General features: G+C 41.3%; 2 protein-coding genes across 2 annotated transcripts; both read left to right on the plus strand.

The window, feature by feature from the left end:
• The first annotated feature begins 960 nt into the window (after nt 1–960).
• LOC108678235 lies at nt 961–9412 on the plus strand. The gene is made up of 10 exons (XM_018166603.2): nt 961–1242; nt 2333–2427; nt 3842–3981; nt 4547–4876; nt 5453–5790; nt 6421–6570; nt 6756–7051; nt 7359–7514; nt 8328–8412; nt 8604–9412. Exons 1-10 carry the CDS (start codon nt 1131–1133, stop codon nt 9410–9412), a joined length of 2511 nt encoding a protein of 836 aa, XP_018022092.1. The 5' UTR covers nt 961–1130.
• A 1216-nt stretch (nt 9413–10628) lies between these two features.
• On the plus strand, nt 10629–15271 carry LOC108678237. Its single transcript, XM_018166604.2, has 5 exons — nt 10629–10798; nt 11100–11257; nt 12661–12780; nt 13460–14882; nt 15112–15271. Exons 3-5 carry the CDS (start codon nt 12705–12707, stop codon nt 15269–15271), a joined length of 1659 nt encoding a protein of 552 aa, XP_018022093.1. The 5' UTR covers nt 10629–10798; nt 11100–11257; nt 12661–12704.
• The last annotated feature ends 2205 nt before the right edge of the window (nt 15272–17476 follow it).

Raw genomic sequence — 17476 nt, forward strand, 5'->3', positions numbered from 1 at the left:
TCGATATTTTTTTCTTTCCATTTCCGCTTCTTATATGTGGTATTCGGTTAGCTAATTTTTGACCGAATAATTCAGCTAATTAACCCCAATTTCCAAGGAAGTGTAATGTAACGGCTATCCGCGTACCGCTCTACGTCTCGACAAAGTTACGGAATTTGTGAACAATGGTGATGGTCATTGTCATTCCCAATCGCCAAATTCAAAGGAAACTAATACAAATTAATGGAAAACTAATCAAATTCGTCCTAACCACGTCAAGGCAGGGGCCTTGCACGGCTAGTGTGAATGCTTCTATAGAAAGTCATTGAAGAATATCGTGACTGGCATATACGTGGCCCATACCAGGCAGTATGATACGAACCCAGGCTATTGCGGCTAACGTTATAAGGGGTCCAAGGCAGATCGGAGGGAAGGGCGTCAACTTGAATTGCGCCTTTTGAGAACTGCATTAAACGCATTCAATGACTGACGGAAGACTAATATTAGTTTTAAAATTGACTTGGGTAGTTGTTTAATCTGTACAGTTGATTTACCTTATCTGGACAAGCGTACTAATGCTTCCACTTAGATGTCCGTTCAGGTATAATTGTCCCTATGCCATCCGACAAAGATGGACCAAGCGCTGCGCAGGGCTAATTTTTTAGCATCTTCTAATCTAAATATTTGGTGCAAATTCATTATTTCAAATATCATTTAATTCACGCGTATGGCTGCGCTATGTAAATTTCTAAAATTAGTTTAGGTTTTCATTTGAGATGTGTGGTTTCAGCACTGGTGGTTCCTCCAAACACTATGATAAAATATTAAGCATTTAACATAAATGAATGCAATTCGCGTGCTCCCAATGTTTTTTTAATACATCTGGAATTTGATGAATGTTTGAGCTCACAATTTTCCATAACAGCTTCTGCCTACTATCTTTCTTTGGATTTATTCCTGTGACCAATATAACTATCATTAAAAATTTCGGTAAGTACCCTGTCAGAATCCACATTCACTTGTACACTTATCACCAGTGTTTATTATCCAGGAAGTACGATCGTACGAAACTTTCATTAACTTCTCGTCCCTTGCTCGAAACTCAGATTTCTGATATAGGCTTGACCGAATCTGTTGCTGTGAATGGAAGTATGGCGCTCGTATCAGACCTCCAAAAGCTCGCGGAGAGATATGCAGTGCGACCAATCTGGATTGAAGGCCAATCTGTGAAACCAAAATTATATGCGTCACCAAAATTACCAGGCGAGTAAATGTAAAGGTGTAGTTTTTGATAGTTGCTAAAATTTTACTCAGTCTTATTAGCACTATTTCTCATTGTTTACTGCTTGTATTGATAAAGTATGGTTTTTCTTACCGCTAATATGATATTGATAAATTTTATATTGAACCCGTAGCCGATTAGAAGCACATAGACGTAGGAAATTTCAAGCATGTTTAAACAATTACCCTATAATAGAAATGAGCCTGTTAACTCGCATGCAGCTTCCATTGACGTTGAACGTGTTTCAAAAATTCTGTTCCCTGCTGTGAAGTTGTCTTTCACATAACGGTTAGTCACTCCCGCTGCTCTCCTCTGAAGCACAGTGTACCTCTTTGCGACAAATTAATTATTCACACCTAATACCAGCCCGATCAAATTATCGACTAATGTTTCCATCGTGATCAGGCAGTTGACAGTCAATTCAAAGCACCTGATGTCAGTGTTACATTCAGTCATCGATGAATGAAGACGTTTTCGTACGTTTTCTTTTGAAATAAATCAGCAAGACTTCTTAATCAAATAATTACTTTCCCTTGTAATCTATATGGTTCAAATATATAGTTTCGCAACATTGGCGTTATCTATAAATTTGAAATACGCCGACAAAAATTAAACCAATCTTCTCAGCTACTTTATTAAATAAAAAAGGCATGGCAAATTAGAAGAATGTTCATGCTTCATCACTTGAAAACCGTTTTCGGTACTATCTAATTTCCCCATCGCGGCTCTCTATTTGTCAGCAAAGTCAGCGGAGTTCACTCTCATCTTGGGAAAATGTTAATCGTTTTATTCATTTGAGCGAAACTCAAAAATCCAGTAATATATTTTTTCACATCGTTATTTTTAATTCTTCTTTCCCATAATTATGTTATCCTCAAAGTGCCGCTAAAATTTTTTTATAAGCTGCTCTACGGATCTATTTTCTGCGGATTAGTTGCCTCATTATAGAGCTGTCGGTTGTTTCATTGTAATTATTCTTTGTTTAGTAAAATTTTCTTTGTGATTTTGTGCATTGTTTGATATAAAACATAAGCGACTCCTTACGCAAATTTGTTTTGATATCCGATGCAGTCCTGCGTGCCGGCATCGATTTCTTGAACCTGCAAAGGCCTTGCACAACGGACGATTGGTGGAACAGCAGAAGCCGCGTTTATGCTTCCACACAGGTATGATGAAGCAACAGATATATCGTTTATGCTGCCACACAGGTATGATGGAGCAATAGACATGTCGTATATGCTGCCACACAGGTATGATGGAGCAATAGACATGTCGTATATGCTGCCACACAGGTATGATGAAGCAATAGACTTGTATATGCTGCAACATAGGTATGATAAAGCAATAGACGTGTTTATGCTGTCACACAGGTATGATGAAGCAATAGACTTGTATATGCTGCAACATAGGTATGATAAAGCAATAGACGTGTATATGCTGCCACACAGGTATGATGAAGCAATAGACTTGTATATGCTGCAACATAGGTATGATGAAGCAATAGACGTGTCGTATATGCTACAACACAGGTATGATGAAGCAATAGACGTGTATATGCTGCCGCACAGGTATGATGAAGCAATAGACTGTCGTATATTCTGCCACACAGGTATGATGAAGCAATAGACTTTATATGTTGCCGCACAGGTATGATGAAGCAATAGACTTGTATATGTTGCCACACAGGTATGATGAAGCAATATACGTCTCGTATATACTGCAAGACATGTATGATGAAACGGTGGATATGGCGTGTGTGCTTCCACACAGGTACAGTGGGAGAGCAAAAAATGTATGTTCTTATACACGGGTATTCTGAAAGTGCAGACGTGGCCGATAAGCTTCCATTAAGGTACATTCGGACAGCATTCAAGCTTCCACATCAGTATGATGAAACTTAATACCCAACGTATATTCTCATCTATACCCCACATTTCTTTGTGTAACATTGGACGTCTTTATAAAAAGTCACGATGGGTCGCTGCCTACATCATATGCCGTCTCCCAGACGCTGGAAGGCAAGTTGTCCTCGCCACGATAGCTCTGGGGTCCATTGGTCGTATAAGTTTAGAGAACCAATTAACCATTTATCAGATCTGTCGACCAGGTTTTAAACATCCTCACTTCAACACCGTAATGGGATTCTCTCTCTTCTGACAGCAGCTTTATTTTAAATGATGAGGGTATTCTGGAACCTAGCCTTTGTCTCTTTTTATTAGTCACAATAAGTCTCGTTTCCAAAGTTGCTGGCCAGTTTGACTATCATGTTCCACGCGTACATGATAACCTGACTCATCTTTCCATAAATTTTTAGGTGCCTGCAATATTTCTACTCACGCAACACGCTGATCCATGATGTGAACATTCGATGGACTGCCTCCAATTGCCGCACTGCATCCATTGATATGCGTGACAGTGATTTCATGGATGAATCAATGATTGGATGAATCAATCAATCTATACAATCTCTTATCAATACTATTGTATTATCATCTTTTAAATGATTTAGAACAATCTTAACAATCTTCGTCTGTATTTTTTACAGTCATACAAGAAAATTTTCTTGCACTTTTCTTTCAGCATAATCGAGTAACCCGTTTGCTGGATCACTCCGTGTCCATCTTGAGATCACGGGATGAAAAATCCAACGTTGTCAAGAGTTTTCGTTCCAGCGTTGCCGGGGTTATGGACCTGAACAACGAAAATATGGAGACCGTGGTGTGAGTGGTGCTTCTTATGTCACTGTAGTTGTAGACCCGGGCCAATATTTTCAAAAAAAGTTAAGAGATCATAAGTTCATCAGCCAATCATTGACGGCCTTTCAAGCTAGATCTATCAATCATAGACAAGAAAATAGATCTTATAAGTACTTACGTTGACTTAGCTAATTTTGAAACTATGGCTCCTGAACAACGGTCGTAATGACCACTAGGAAAGCTAAAATTCGACGAAATTTTATAGTTTCTGACCGTATGTACATAATCACTTCGATATTTAATTATACTATTTCTTGTAGATATCATGACTTGAACGTTCGAGAATGACCCGTCAGTTGATATAAACCTGCGAGGATGAATTTCATGTGAACGTGCGAGGATGGCGCGTGTATTGATGTAAACGTGCAATTAAGGTCACCTTGTTTCCTCAATTAAATTTATTGTCATGTAATTCCCACCATTGAATTTACTCACGATTTTATCCTTTATCTTTTTTTCTATTTTGCACGTTTAATCAAACTAAATTTAAACAACGAAGTACGTCATTGAGAACTTTTATACTGGACAGGATACCTCGCTGGAATGGAAATACAAGCCTTCAGCACTGTCAGCTCGCCTTACACGACATCCACGTCGCTCTCGAGGAGGTCCTGGCGACTGGTGGCCCTCAAGAAAAAATACTTCCTCTTGTAACCGTAGAATGTCCAGACGTCTACACGGCGCTAGATCGCCCTGCAGTACATTTCAAGCCCCTTTTTTCAACCAATTTCTTCAAGGCAATCGCACCTAGAACGAGCGAATTAAATGAAAACCGCGTTCTTGTTAAGGTTTTGCCGTTACTTGAGAAGTTCTGCTTGGTTCTAATGCAACTCTCGGATGCCGCCCTAGCAGCCAATGAGTAAGATTAATTTGACAGCAATTTAAAATCAAAGAAAATGGCAAAAAGTCACCATTTCTTTACCTGTGTTCTAGAGACTTCAACTGACGATGGAGCTCGACTCCGAAAGATTTTCTATTAAAATGAAACTGCGAATATTTTGGTCATTTTTTGCTTTTAAATTCCTGGTAAATATGCGATTTAACCAATAAGTTGATCTTAATTCGTAAATTTTGACTTGTTAGTTGAAGGGTTATGGTGCCAGAAAAAGATTATTTTATTCAAATAGCAATTAAACAATGAACTCGAGGCTAGATAACAAGATTTCATCTAATCGCGAGTATATTCATCTCTAAAACGAGTAATATAAATCCATTTATCATGTACTTGCTCTTTTTTACATAATTCCTGGATTCATGAGATAATTAGGGGTTGACAAGGACGACACTCCTTGCTAATCTACCCCATTATTTTATGAAGTGATTAAATGTCATCATATTTAATTATCTGGATTACAATGGTCTTGTATAACAATGGTCTTTCTTCATGATGACATTTCAGGCAATCAACTTCTAACAAATCATTTCTATTTTTCAGCTTGGGCAGCGCGTATGCATTGTTGCAGACCCAGTTCCACGTTGTGAAAACAATAACTAATCTATTGCGCGTTAAGGAAGAACCCCCTGGCAACGAACGTAAAAAATTGAGAGGCAAGGATTGGCCAGCACCACTTGTCGGTATTGACAGCGTCTATACACACGTGACCACCAATTGGATGTTCGCCAAGTGCCTCATAAGCATCTACATAAATGCCCATGCTTGTCCCGATGAAGATCTAGATATACACAAAAAGCGATTTATTGAGCATCACAAGAAACGGTGCCAGACTGTATGTGATGAGCTCAAACCTCTTCTAAATCAACTACAAAAAATCGGTACGCAAAGCACTGGAATATGATGGCACGATTTTCTGTAAGTATTACTTGAGTATGCCTGTCCTGGTTATTATTTCGAGACATGCAGCTAAATTCAATTGCCTCTTAAACTTCTTGTCTACTGATGACAACACAATTTGCAAAGTCTTGTGAAACTCTAATGTTTCCAACGGTTAATATATTCATAGATAAATGATCGATTCATTGACCAGAAGTTATTACTCAGGTGTCGTCCAATAAAAATTTGTTTATATCTCTGCACCAGCGTATGATTAGTTGCTGGTCAAGTGCGAAAATATAGGCCATAATTTTCTATGGATACTTTTTCAAAAATCAGCACGGTTTCATTAGAGCTCTGGGACAGTGAATACCAATTTTTGAAGGCGGCAAATTTACTTTGACGTTTAAATATTTCTGTTTTTCGTTCTTCTTATTTTGCACTGGTTTTCTGTGAAAACTAATTTCAACTTCATTACGCCGGAGGAGCGTCGCAGTTTTCCTTTTATCATGTTTCTCTGCACATTTGTGAAGAACTTGTATATAATCATATAGGACGGACATAGTGGAAACCCAATGCTTATATTTATTTTGTCTTGCGTCCGGCTGGTAAAATTTGGCTGTCATGTACAGGCTGTGTTGACATCGCGGGCAGCTATAAATTCTCCGTTGAAGAATGTATCGTCAAAGCTCGAGACGTGATCGAACGATTGGACATTCCAGATTCGTTCAAAAGAACCAAATTCTTTGCACAGCTCATGCAGTTTTTAAAAATTCTTCGAGGTAAAATCGTGTAGATGATGCTGTAAAAATATTGTGAAATTTTTTAATTCCTCTCATTTTTCATAATAAGGTTATTCTGTTCGATTCTTCTGTAGTTTACTGCTGTTGAAATGCCAATACCAGTTTTTGTATATTTGAGTTTCGGCTTGAGTTCAGGCTCAACTGAAATTTTCCTTTGCTTTCAGCTCTCCAAATGCCACCAAATGAAACATCCACGACAAAAGAGAGTCAATTGGACCGGCTGAGAAAAGTTTTCGCTAACGCTCACGTTCTCGAACAACAGCTGATGGAGGTCGATTATCTCGTGAACGGTGATCTAAGAGTGGCACATCACATGAACATGGCAAATGTATTCCAACGTCTTGCTGCTCTTACATCGCCCATTAATCCCAACGTCACAATGGAATTGGCGAGGCAATACAAAATTGTGCGGTCGAGATTCAAGCCAGTCAAGCAGTCGCCGCAAGATCTACAAGAAAATGTAAGTTGACGTTTGCATGTATCACTCGTTACATTAGACATTTGACCCGTTAACAATAATGTGCGAAATTTTTGCTATGCAGTTTTAAGCGTTTGTTTTCTGTACGATTTTACTGGAAGTTGTCCAGCAATTGATCGATCACAAGGCTCGGTGAGGCTCGAACCTTTTATCTGTTTGAAATCAATGTCTCGAATAGGGGATTACGGCGAGTAATATTGTTTGCCGTCTCGGTTCCGAGATTTCCTGTAGCTTCATATTGAATCCCTTCCATAGCATGAGCATTCAGTTCTATTCCGCTTTTCCCCAGTGCCTGCTCTCTTTGAAAAATGCTTTGGCTCTTTTCGATAACGAAAATTTCCATTGGGAGACCAGTTCGCCCGCTGCTAAGATGAGCTACATCGGAGTGCTTCAGAAAGCTGTTGTCATTACCACCATGATTCAACTTCAGTCCGTCGATATGAACGTGAGTTCCATATTGCTTAAATTAAGTTTCGTGATTGTATTGCTCAAATTAAGTTTCGTGTTGCTCAAATTAACTTTCGTATTGATTAAGCGTGAGTTTCGTATTGCTTCAGCTGCATAGTAAGTCTCGACTTCGAAGCTGGACGAACCGACGCCTTCGATTCCCCGAATTAATTTATGGACTGAATTGTCAGGTAAAGACTCGTCCACGCTTCATCAGTGTGGGAATTGGGAGAATACGTTCGTCCTGTATTATTTGCTGATTACGGAATATCAACGAGTCTGATGTCAGTTTATAGGAAAGCGTAATGCAACTATTATTTATTCGATCAACCACCCACATAATTTTTGTATAATAACACACAATTAAAAGTGTTAAACGCAAATCAAGGAGCATTGGTGTAAGTGATTTTGTAATTGTCGAAAATGGGCAAAATCGAAAAATTTTTGACGAATTTGCAAAAAATGCCCCCACACCCACAAAAATGAAAAATTGCAAAAACCACAAAAGACCAGTTTTTGATATGGTCTTTATGCATCGAATGATATGTGTCTCGATGTTGTAGCTTGAAAATCCTAGGAAGAGATTTGGCCTCCATTTTGGCCGTTTTCTAAGAATTTCACGTTTTCTTCCATTTTTTTCCAAAAATTCACACGAACAAAAAAGTCTTAGAATTCTGTTTTACATATACGTACCAAGTTTCAAAGTGATCTGTCTGTAAATAACCAAGATAAAATTTGGGGTAGACGCTCCCAAAAATCCACGCTGATGAACATTTATTTATAAAAGTAATGAAGTTGTGCCCCTTGACAGGACGACAGAGGACATATGCTCATTCTGGACACTTGGCGGAGAATCGTCAGAATCTGCGAAGTAGAGGAAACTCTCAAGGCAGGAGGTTTGAACTGTATATGTCTAAGGCTTGACTTCTGACAATATAATATACTTAGGTAGCAACAGATTTTACATACCACCGCCATTCACGGGTCAGCCTAAAGTAAACAAAAATCCAACTAGAACAATTTGTTAACGATTTAATCAAAGGTTTTACTACGTACATTTTCAGTCCTCTTCGTTTTGTTATACCAGGTTTACAGACAAATCCTGGAAACGTTGCAGAAACTGGTCCTTCTAAGCAAGCACATGCAGGGATAAAAAACAAAATTTTCGAAGACTTGACGGGTTATTCCGCAAAACAGATAAAAATTGGGGGCCCATCAAGAACTAACGTATCCTTGGATGAGTCCACCACTCAGAAGGCGATTCCTGGTTCAACACCTTCCAGTTCACAACAAATTTCTGTAGACAAGCAAAAGATGGATAAAGGTCAATCGAAAACTAACGTATCCTTGAGTGAAGCGACCACTCAGCCGACAACTCACGGTTCATCACCTTCCAGTTCACAACAAGATTCCTTACAGAAGCTACTGCATGAACTGCTGCTAATTGAGAGAAAGCGAGATAACTTGGATTTTCGTGGAGTTAAATTATTTCGACGAAACTCCGCTAATGGCATGGGTGTGTGTGAGAGCGTTGGACTACCAAAACTTATACACCCGAGTGACACGCTTTCGTCCGTTGGCCAACCATCTGGTATGCACTCTCAAAGCGAGTCTCACGATCAGCCTCGTGAGCCGCCCTATAGAGCTGCTGGGATACAACTTTCCTCCCCTCGCAACCGGCACCCATCTGCTTACAGCGATCAGCTCCCTTCTGCGTCCAGCGATCAGCTGCCTTGTGCATCCAGCGATCAGCAGCGTTATGCGCCCAGCGATCAGCTGCCTTCTGCGTCCAGCGATCAGCTGCGTTATGCGTCCAGCGATCAGCTGCCTTGTGCGTCCAGCGATCAGCAGCGTTATGCGTCCAGCGATCAGCAGCGTTATGCGTCNCAGCGCTGATCAAGCACGAACAACACACAGCGCTGATCAAGCACGAACAACACACAGCGCTGATCAAGCACGAACAACACACAGCGCTGATCAAGCACGAACAACACACAGCGCTGATCAAGCACGAACAACACACAGCGCTGATCAAGCACGAACAACACACAGCGCTGATCAAGCACGAACAACACACAGCGCTGATCAAGCACGAACAACACACAGCGCTGATCAAGCACGAACAACACACAGCGCTGATCAAGCACGAACAACACACAGCGCTGATCAAGCACGAACAACACACAGCGCTGATCAAGCACGAACAACACACAGCGCTGATCAAGCACGAACAACACACAGCGCTGATCAAGCACGAACAACACACAGCGCTGATCAAGCACGAACAACACACAGCGCTGATCAAGCACGAACAACACACAGCGCTGATCAAGCACGAACAACACACAGCGCTGATCAAGCACGAACAACACACAGCGCTGATCAAGCACGAACAACACACAGCGCTGATCAAGCACGAACAACACACAGCGCTGATCAAGCACGAACAACACACAGCGCTGATCAAGCACGAACAACACACAGCGCTGATCAAGCACGAACAACACACAGCGCTGATCAAGCACGAACAACACACAGCGCTGATCAAGCACGAACAACACACAGCGCTGATCAAGCACGAACAACACACAGCGCTGATCAAGCACGAACAACACACAGCGCTGATCAAGCACGAACAACACACAGCGCTGATCAAGCACGAACAACACACAGCGCTGATCAAGCACGAACAACACACAGCGCTGATCAAGCACGAACAACACACAGCGCTGATCAAGCACGAACAACACACAGCGCTGATCAAGCACGAACAACACACAGCGCTGATCAAGCACGAACAACACACAGCGCTGATCAAGCACGAACAACACACAGCGCTGATCAAGCACGAACAACACACAGCGCTGATCAAGCACGAACAACACACAGCGCTGATCAAGCACGAACAACACACAGCGCTGATCAAGCACGAACAACACACAGCGCTGATCAAGCACGAACAACACACAGCGCTGATCAAGCACGAACAACACACAGCGCTGATCAAGCACGAACAACACACAGCGCTGATCAAGCACGAACAACACACAGCGCTGATCAAGCACGAACAACACACAGCGCTGATCAAGCACGAACAACACACAGCGCTGATCAGGCACGAACAACACACAGCGCTGATCAGGCACGAACAACACACAGCGCTGATCAAGCACGAACAACACACGACGCTGTAACGCCATCTTTCGACGGTGACAAATCAGCCGAGAGTTTGGCATTCTATTTCTATGGCTTGTCACTGACCTACCTCGGCTTCCACAGCCGGTAAGTAAATCTCTTGTTCATTTCGTATTCAGCAGTTTATTATAACTTAACTGTGATCATGTTTGCCCCCCGAAAATGAAATTTTTCTGTTTTAGTATAATCAAAGTGTTTTTTTCAATGGACCGGTCATGATATAATGTTTAGGTTTTGTTAAGATTTCCTTATCGAAACGTTTCAAATTTTAGCTTGCTCTGCTATTTATATAAAATGAGAAGAATATCCGTTGAACCACAGCTTAACTGTCCATGACTTTGTGACGCCATGAATGGTTGGTTATTTCTTCATGTTCATTCCCTGATAGCGACGGAAGCGGCACTGGCGACAACTCTAACGTTCGCGACGCGCGCTACTACCTTTTCTGTGCTGCTCATTTCTGCCGCCACAGACCCAGCTTGTTCTTTTATATCGTAGACCAATTCTATTCCCAGCTTCTCGACGCAAGATTTCAACCGTTTCAATGTGAGTCTGCTTTTATCAAATGGTATTTTTGTCAAACTTAAGGTGCTTATACCCCTGGAAAGTTTTAGACGATAGTATTAGCGGTAAGTACGTTGCTTTTTTATTTTTGCCGTGTGTGAGCTTGTACACGAAAAAGTTTAGCTAAACAGTATTTTCTCATCTGCAATAGCCAATGTGGGGAACGCAGCCGTGCACCACCAAATTAATGCAACAATCAGACCTGGAAGGAACGCCTAGCATATTTCCGGATGACAACCAATCAGCCGCGGATTTAGACATCCGTCAATAACCAGCCCATGACATCATCTTGCTTTAAATATTAAATATTAGCTTTACGCCACCATATTCTGAAGCCAATAGCCCAGAGAGTAATGGCTGTCCACCACTGAACGTTGCTTCGTATCATCACTTCCTACCCCGACTTGAGCTCGAACTGTAACATGCGGACAACGGACTGCGACCAACCAGCCCAGGTCGCCAGTGGAACTGCATGCATCCTGCCGTGCACCACAAGACCGTCACTTTTAGCTCACAGCATTGGGGTTAGGTTTCAGATAGCATAGTTCTGTTCCAAAATTTATCGTCCTACGAGTGGCCGTACGACCGTAGATTGATGCGACACACGGGACAGATACCGATGGGTCGGTGGCGGGCATCACATTCATTGCAGGGCTCCGGCGCGCTCCGTCCGGGTGGTGTAAAATTTTTCGCGTACTGGCAGACGATTCTGGGCCATACTACGTCAGGCTACTGTCCTGTGGGCTGATTGATCTAATTCAATGGATGTGATCTGTCTGGTGGCTTGCGGCTGATAATGTTTGTCAAAAAGTGTTATAGGCTACGTTCTTGAGGGAAGGGATCATGATAGTCAATTGGAAGCACGACAGTGATGGTCTCCGACAGGCGTCCCATATCTGGTATTTGAAGTAGAAAGTTCTTGTCGTAATTACTATCGGCTAATTCTTTTCCAGTGTATAAGTACCTTACTGGAATTCAACAGTCTTCACCATTCTATAATTTACGTTTCGGTTTACGGTTTAATTCGATTGCGGTTTAATTCTTCTCTACCAACGAAAATTTTCCGGTCTCTAAAAACTAGTGCATTTCTGTATCTTAATGTATTCAAAGAAGAATGTTATGAAATGATGATGAAATGTTGTTGCCATTTTTTATGCATGTATCATGACGCTGAAATCGAGGCGAAAAATTATACATGAAAATTTAGCACTAACTGCGCCAAGCAGCATGGAATATTGAAGTTAGCCTAAACGTTTTAGCTAGCTTTAGAGTTATCAACAAAATAAATTGGCTAAAGTACATGTTTGGTACCGGAAACTACTTTAACGACCTTTAAGGGTTTTATACAATTAATGCCAATTTTTCTGCTTTTTCCCTTGTTATAGATTCATCTTACTATGACGAAATCGATCCCACGATCAACCACATCATGAAACTGGTTCAACTTCTACCCATTTTGTGGGAACTCGCTATCTTCTACCAGGTTCCGGGGGGACCCTGCCATTGTAAGTCATGTGGAGAATGTCGATTTCCTGTACAGTGGAAAATTAGAGTATAACAATTGATATCTCTCTGTAAACGTCTAGGTTAGCCGAGTTAAAAATAGGATTAAAAGTATTTCGAGCACTTGATATAGCCTAATAGCGACTAACTTTTTTATTCATCATTGGAGATTAATGATATAATATAAATTGAAACTGAGGTAATGAAAAACTAATTTAACTGTGAATGCATGACTTTCAGTTAATGAGGTTCATCCATTGTTACTTGCCATATCTAACTGGGAGCGCAAGGCCCCTGAAATGTCAAGTATGAGATATGACCGAGTATTTGAAGAGATAAAAATTAAAATTTGGATGTGATGATTTACAAAATTGCGTCAGTAGATGAATTATGCTCAATTTGCAAGGTTCAGAGTTTGTGCCTTCTGAAGTATACCGTCGATACTCTAGCCGTGACCTGAGAGCCGGTGCGTACCGGCAACTGTGACGACTGAAAAACTGGAAAATTTAACGTTTCCATCCGTAAAACTTGTTCTGAGAGAGTGCTGCATGAACTTTCAAACCCAAACGCTTTAAACCATATATCAACTAACTTGCGGGCTTTGGATGACATTGTTTTCTCAGCAAAGTAAATATTTTCAATTTAAATATTTGTCTGTTTACATTTCATCCCACTCTGTAGACTCGGGAGTTGTGATGGATGCCATTGAATTGCCGATTTATCAACGAGATCTCAACGCCACTCAATCCAAGCATACGGATAGTAAATACTTGTGTAAATCTCGGGACTTACCTGCTGCTGTACACAAACTGAAAATACCCGTTTACTTGCCACCATTTGTGTCTTCTATTAAAATCAGCACTCAGCCACATCAAGTAGGCGCATTTCAACATCCTCATTCTTCTCAAGTAAATAACCCAAACGAATTTCACGAATCGAGAGCTGCTGCTGTCCTGCAACTGTTTCACTGCATGGAAGAATCGATAAGTTTCGATTTCATTTATGAGGAAGAAGAATTCAAGGCTCATATTGTCGAAGATTATTGCACAATGGCTTCAATTTTCTCTGATATCATTGAACCGATGAAGAACTGGGAGAATGCCCAGGAAGTTTGTGATGCTCGTATCTTGACTGAAACGACTGCAATTTGCGTAGGAGAATCACTGATACGAATTTTGGATGGATGGCTTTTCAAGCCGCCGAATACAGAGACTCGTTTGCTTAGAGATACGCTCATCAGGAGTTTATCAGCTGTCGTGTCTGTAATTGCCGCTTTTTATGGGGCTATGTATGGTTGGGGCTTGACGAAACCTGGTGATGCGACGCACGACTGTTGGGCTCAACGCATCTCGTCAAGAATCTCACTGAAGTTGAACGACCAACTATGTCTCGGAGCCCGGGAACATGAGGACTCTGAAACACGTGTTCAGAAGTTCTTTGAAAATATCGAATTGAAAGTTCCTAATTTCGAACCAAATCTCGACTTGACACAGGACATTTTAATTTCCATGATGGACTCTAAAATATCGGCTCCAATTGACCACGACGAGCTCGAATTGACGAGGGGCATGGAGCTCATTGAAAACCTGACTTTGAATTTTGCTTGGTGTATACTGAATAAGTTGAATACGAGACAAGGATCAGTCTCGCCAGCAAAAATCCTAAAAGATATCTGTGGGGCCTTCGTTGAACGGATTTCTCAACTTAACGCTCATACTGTGAGTACGGCAAGCTTCGTCGGTCGGTTGACCATAGAGGAAGACCAGTACACGGAATATCATGAAGAGGTTCTTTATAATTTTGATGAGCAAATAGTTGTGAAAGAAAATTTCAACTTTAACGAAATATCGAAAAATAAGCCTAGACTCTTCACTAACGTCGAACCCTACGTCGTAGAAGACGAGCAAGCTTTTAAACGAGAATTGCAATTCAATCATCCTTACCTCAAATATTTCTTGGATCACTCATTGAATGAATTCCCATCAGAAGACTCGCATCAATTCGATGTAAAAAAGAAATTTCAAAAAATTAAAACCGTTCTTGAGAAACTTTTAGATGCTCTTATCGCCATTCTAAAACTCGACGCCCAACTCAAAACTCGAAGGTGAGTGAGCATTTCATTCATTGATGATTTTAATATGAAGTGACTTCAGAACTTCAGACTTTGATTGAGAAGTAGCGATTTATCTCGTTTGTCTCGAGCAAGATTTCCATCCTTCGATATTTGCTTTATAATTAGACGGCTGATTGAGAGATATCGGTCCCTGTCTTGTTCATATTATATACTGAATGCGCACTGAATGTCCTTTGATGAAGATTTTCCTAAATTGCAGGTACGTCTTCGATGCTTCTGTATTTGGACGTTGGGCTGGTTTGGACGTTGGGCTGGTTTGGACGTTGGGCTGGTTTGGACGTTGGGCTGGTTTGGACGTTGGGCTGGTTTGGACGTTATCAGGCGGTGTCAGTGAACCGAGGGTCAGGCGGTGTCAGTGAACCGAGGGTCAGGCGGTGTCAGTGAACCGAGGGTCAGGCGGTGTCAGTGAACCCGAGGGTCAGGCTTTGTTAGCGGTTCAACGAACCGCGGGTAGGGTTTGCCAGTGAACCGTAGGCTAGGTTCTGCCAGTGAAGGCATTTGATATTTACCATTTCTCCTAATTTGGCTAATTTGTGTACCAGTTAATCTGCATGCTCGATCGTCAGATCATTTGCGGTACAACATGCAAGGTTTTAATTTATTCAAGCTTTGGAATTGTGGAGTTTGGCTTATTGTTCTCAAATTTTAAAATTTTATAAGTAAATATCCCTATCCTGTCTCGTGATTTTATGTTCAGTAAAAGTTTTGAACTTTCTTACCGGTGTCTTCAATTTTTACTTTCTTTTCGTGATTCGTTAGTATTAACACCAAATATATGTAAACGCCGCCTAAATTGTGAATAAAGAAAGTGAGCGCGGTGCCAGGCACTATCTGTGAAATTATAAGGCATTAAATTAAGTCAATTCTACAGGTTAAAGTTATTTAACGATTAAAAAAAGTTTTCTTCAGTTAGCCGAGCCTTGGATTATGTTAGAGCTACATAATGACTTGTGCTCATCAAATTGCTGCCAAAGTAAATGCATCACTATTAAAAATGCATCACTATTAAAAATGCATCACTATTAAAAATGCATCACTATATAATATATTATCATATTATTATATTATTAAAGTATATGCATCACTGTAAATGCATCGCTATAACATTTGCTACGCCAATTTAAATGAAGATCATGCAGCGCTTGCTAGCAAGTTTAATTGATAACTTATTTCTTTCATAACTTAGCCTATCAACCTATGAGCCTTTACTTTCTCCACGAAAAAGTCGCGAGAATGAGAAGTGAAGCGAGCTAATCGGAAACTAAACGTCGTAAAAATTAGTTGGAAAAATATTCGTGGCGTGATGCTATTAATTAAATGTATATTAATTTTAATGCAAAACCTTTTGCATTGGAGTTGAGCGCTGTAAAGTTCCACAATAATATATTTTTTTCAGTCTATAATTTCCTCTAGCCCGTCTTTGCGGTAGTTACCCCCTCGTAAAATGGAACGTAGAAAATGAATTTGAACAGAGAAAATTATTGGAACGTAAACTATCTAATTTGACAGACATGTTTTTTGTGTCACCAAGTTGGCATATCTGATTTCGGTCACTTAGTACCTATGTTGGCAAGCAAATTTAGTCTTTGGGCATTTGTAATTTAAGACTCCTATGGTTTATATCTAGCCTGTGGTATTAAATAGTGATAATCTCCAGCATCGCTCAGTTTTGTCTTAAGAATCCCTGTCTTCAGTGTCTTGCTTATAGGTTGAGTTGCTTTCATGATGCGGTGGCGCAGGGATGATGGTGTGATAGTGCATGAGTGTAGCTGTTGTGGTGATGTTGTGGGAACAGTGCCAGTGGTGTAACTGAGCAGTGGTCGTGGTGGTGTGATGGTACTGACCTGGTAGTACTGCGGTGGTGTTGTTGTGGCGGTGATTCTGAGGAGGTGGGATGATTCAATGGTGGTGGTGGGATGGTTGCGGTGGGATTGTGGCGCTTTGGTTGCGTGGTGAGATGCCGGCAGCGGTTCAGCCGCCACTGCCAAATAATTAGCATATCGCGCATTTCCAACCAAAATTTTTATAAAACCTACAACCTCTCCGATCTTCACGCCCATAGACTCGGCCATTTTACTTTCGGTGGCAAGTAGACCAAAAGGTGAAGCGACAGGTTCTGGTTGGACGTAAACCACCGATGAGGCAGATGGTTGTGGTAGGAAGTAAACCACCGATGAAACAGATGGTTGTGGTTGGAAGTAAACCACCGATGAGGCAGATGGTTGTGGTTGGAAGTAAACCACCGATGANGTAGCAGCAGTAGCAGCACCATCAGTAGCTGGCAGAAGTAGCAGCAGTAGCAGCACCATCAGTAGCTGGCAGAAGTAGCAGCAGTAGCAGCACCATCAGTAGCTGGCAGAAGTAGCAGCAGTAGCAGCACCATCAGTAGCTGGCAGAAGTAGCAGCAGTAGCAGCACCATCAGTAGCTGGCAGAAGTAGCAGCAGTAGCAGCACCATCAGTAGCTGGCAGAAGTAGCAGCAGTAGCAGCACCATCAGTAGCTGGCAGAAGTAGCAGCAGTAGCAGCACCATCAGTAGCTGGCAGAAGTAGCAGCAGTAGCAGCA

This window comes from Hyalella azteca, unplaced genomic scaffold (assembly GCF_000764305.2).
Source record: "Hyalella azteca isolate HAZT.00-mixed unplaced genomic scaffold, Hazt_2.0.2 contig493, whole genome shotgun sequence".
NCBI classification, from domain to species: Eukaryota; Metazoa; Arthropoda; class Malacostraca; order Amphipoda; family Hyalellidae; genus Hyalella; species Hyalella azteca.

Coding starts and splice junctions, on each gene's coding strand:
- LOC108678237 (XM_018166604.2), top strand. CDS start 12,705: ATGAAACTGGTTCAACTTCTACCCATTTTGTGGGAACTCGCTATCTTC. Junction 12,781..13,459: donor TCCGGGGGGACCCTGCCATT/GTAAGTCATGTG, acceptor CCCACTCTGTAG/ACTCGGGAGTTGTGATGGAT. Junction 14,883..15,111: donor GCCCAACTCAAAACTCGAAG/GTGAGTGAGCAT, acceptor CCTAAATTGCAG/GTACGTCTTCGATGCTTCTG.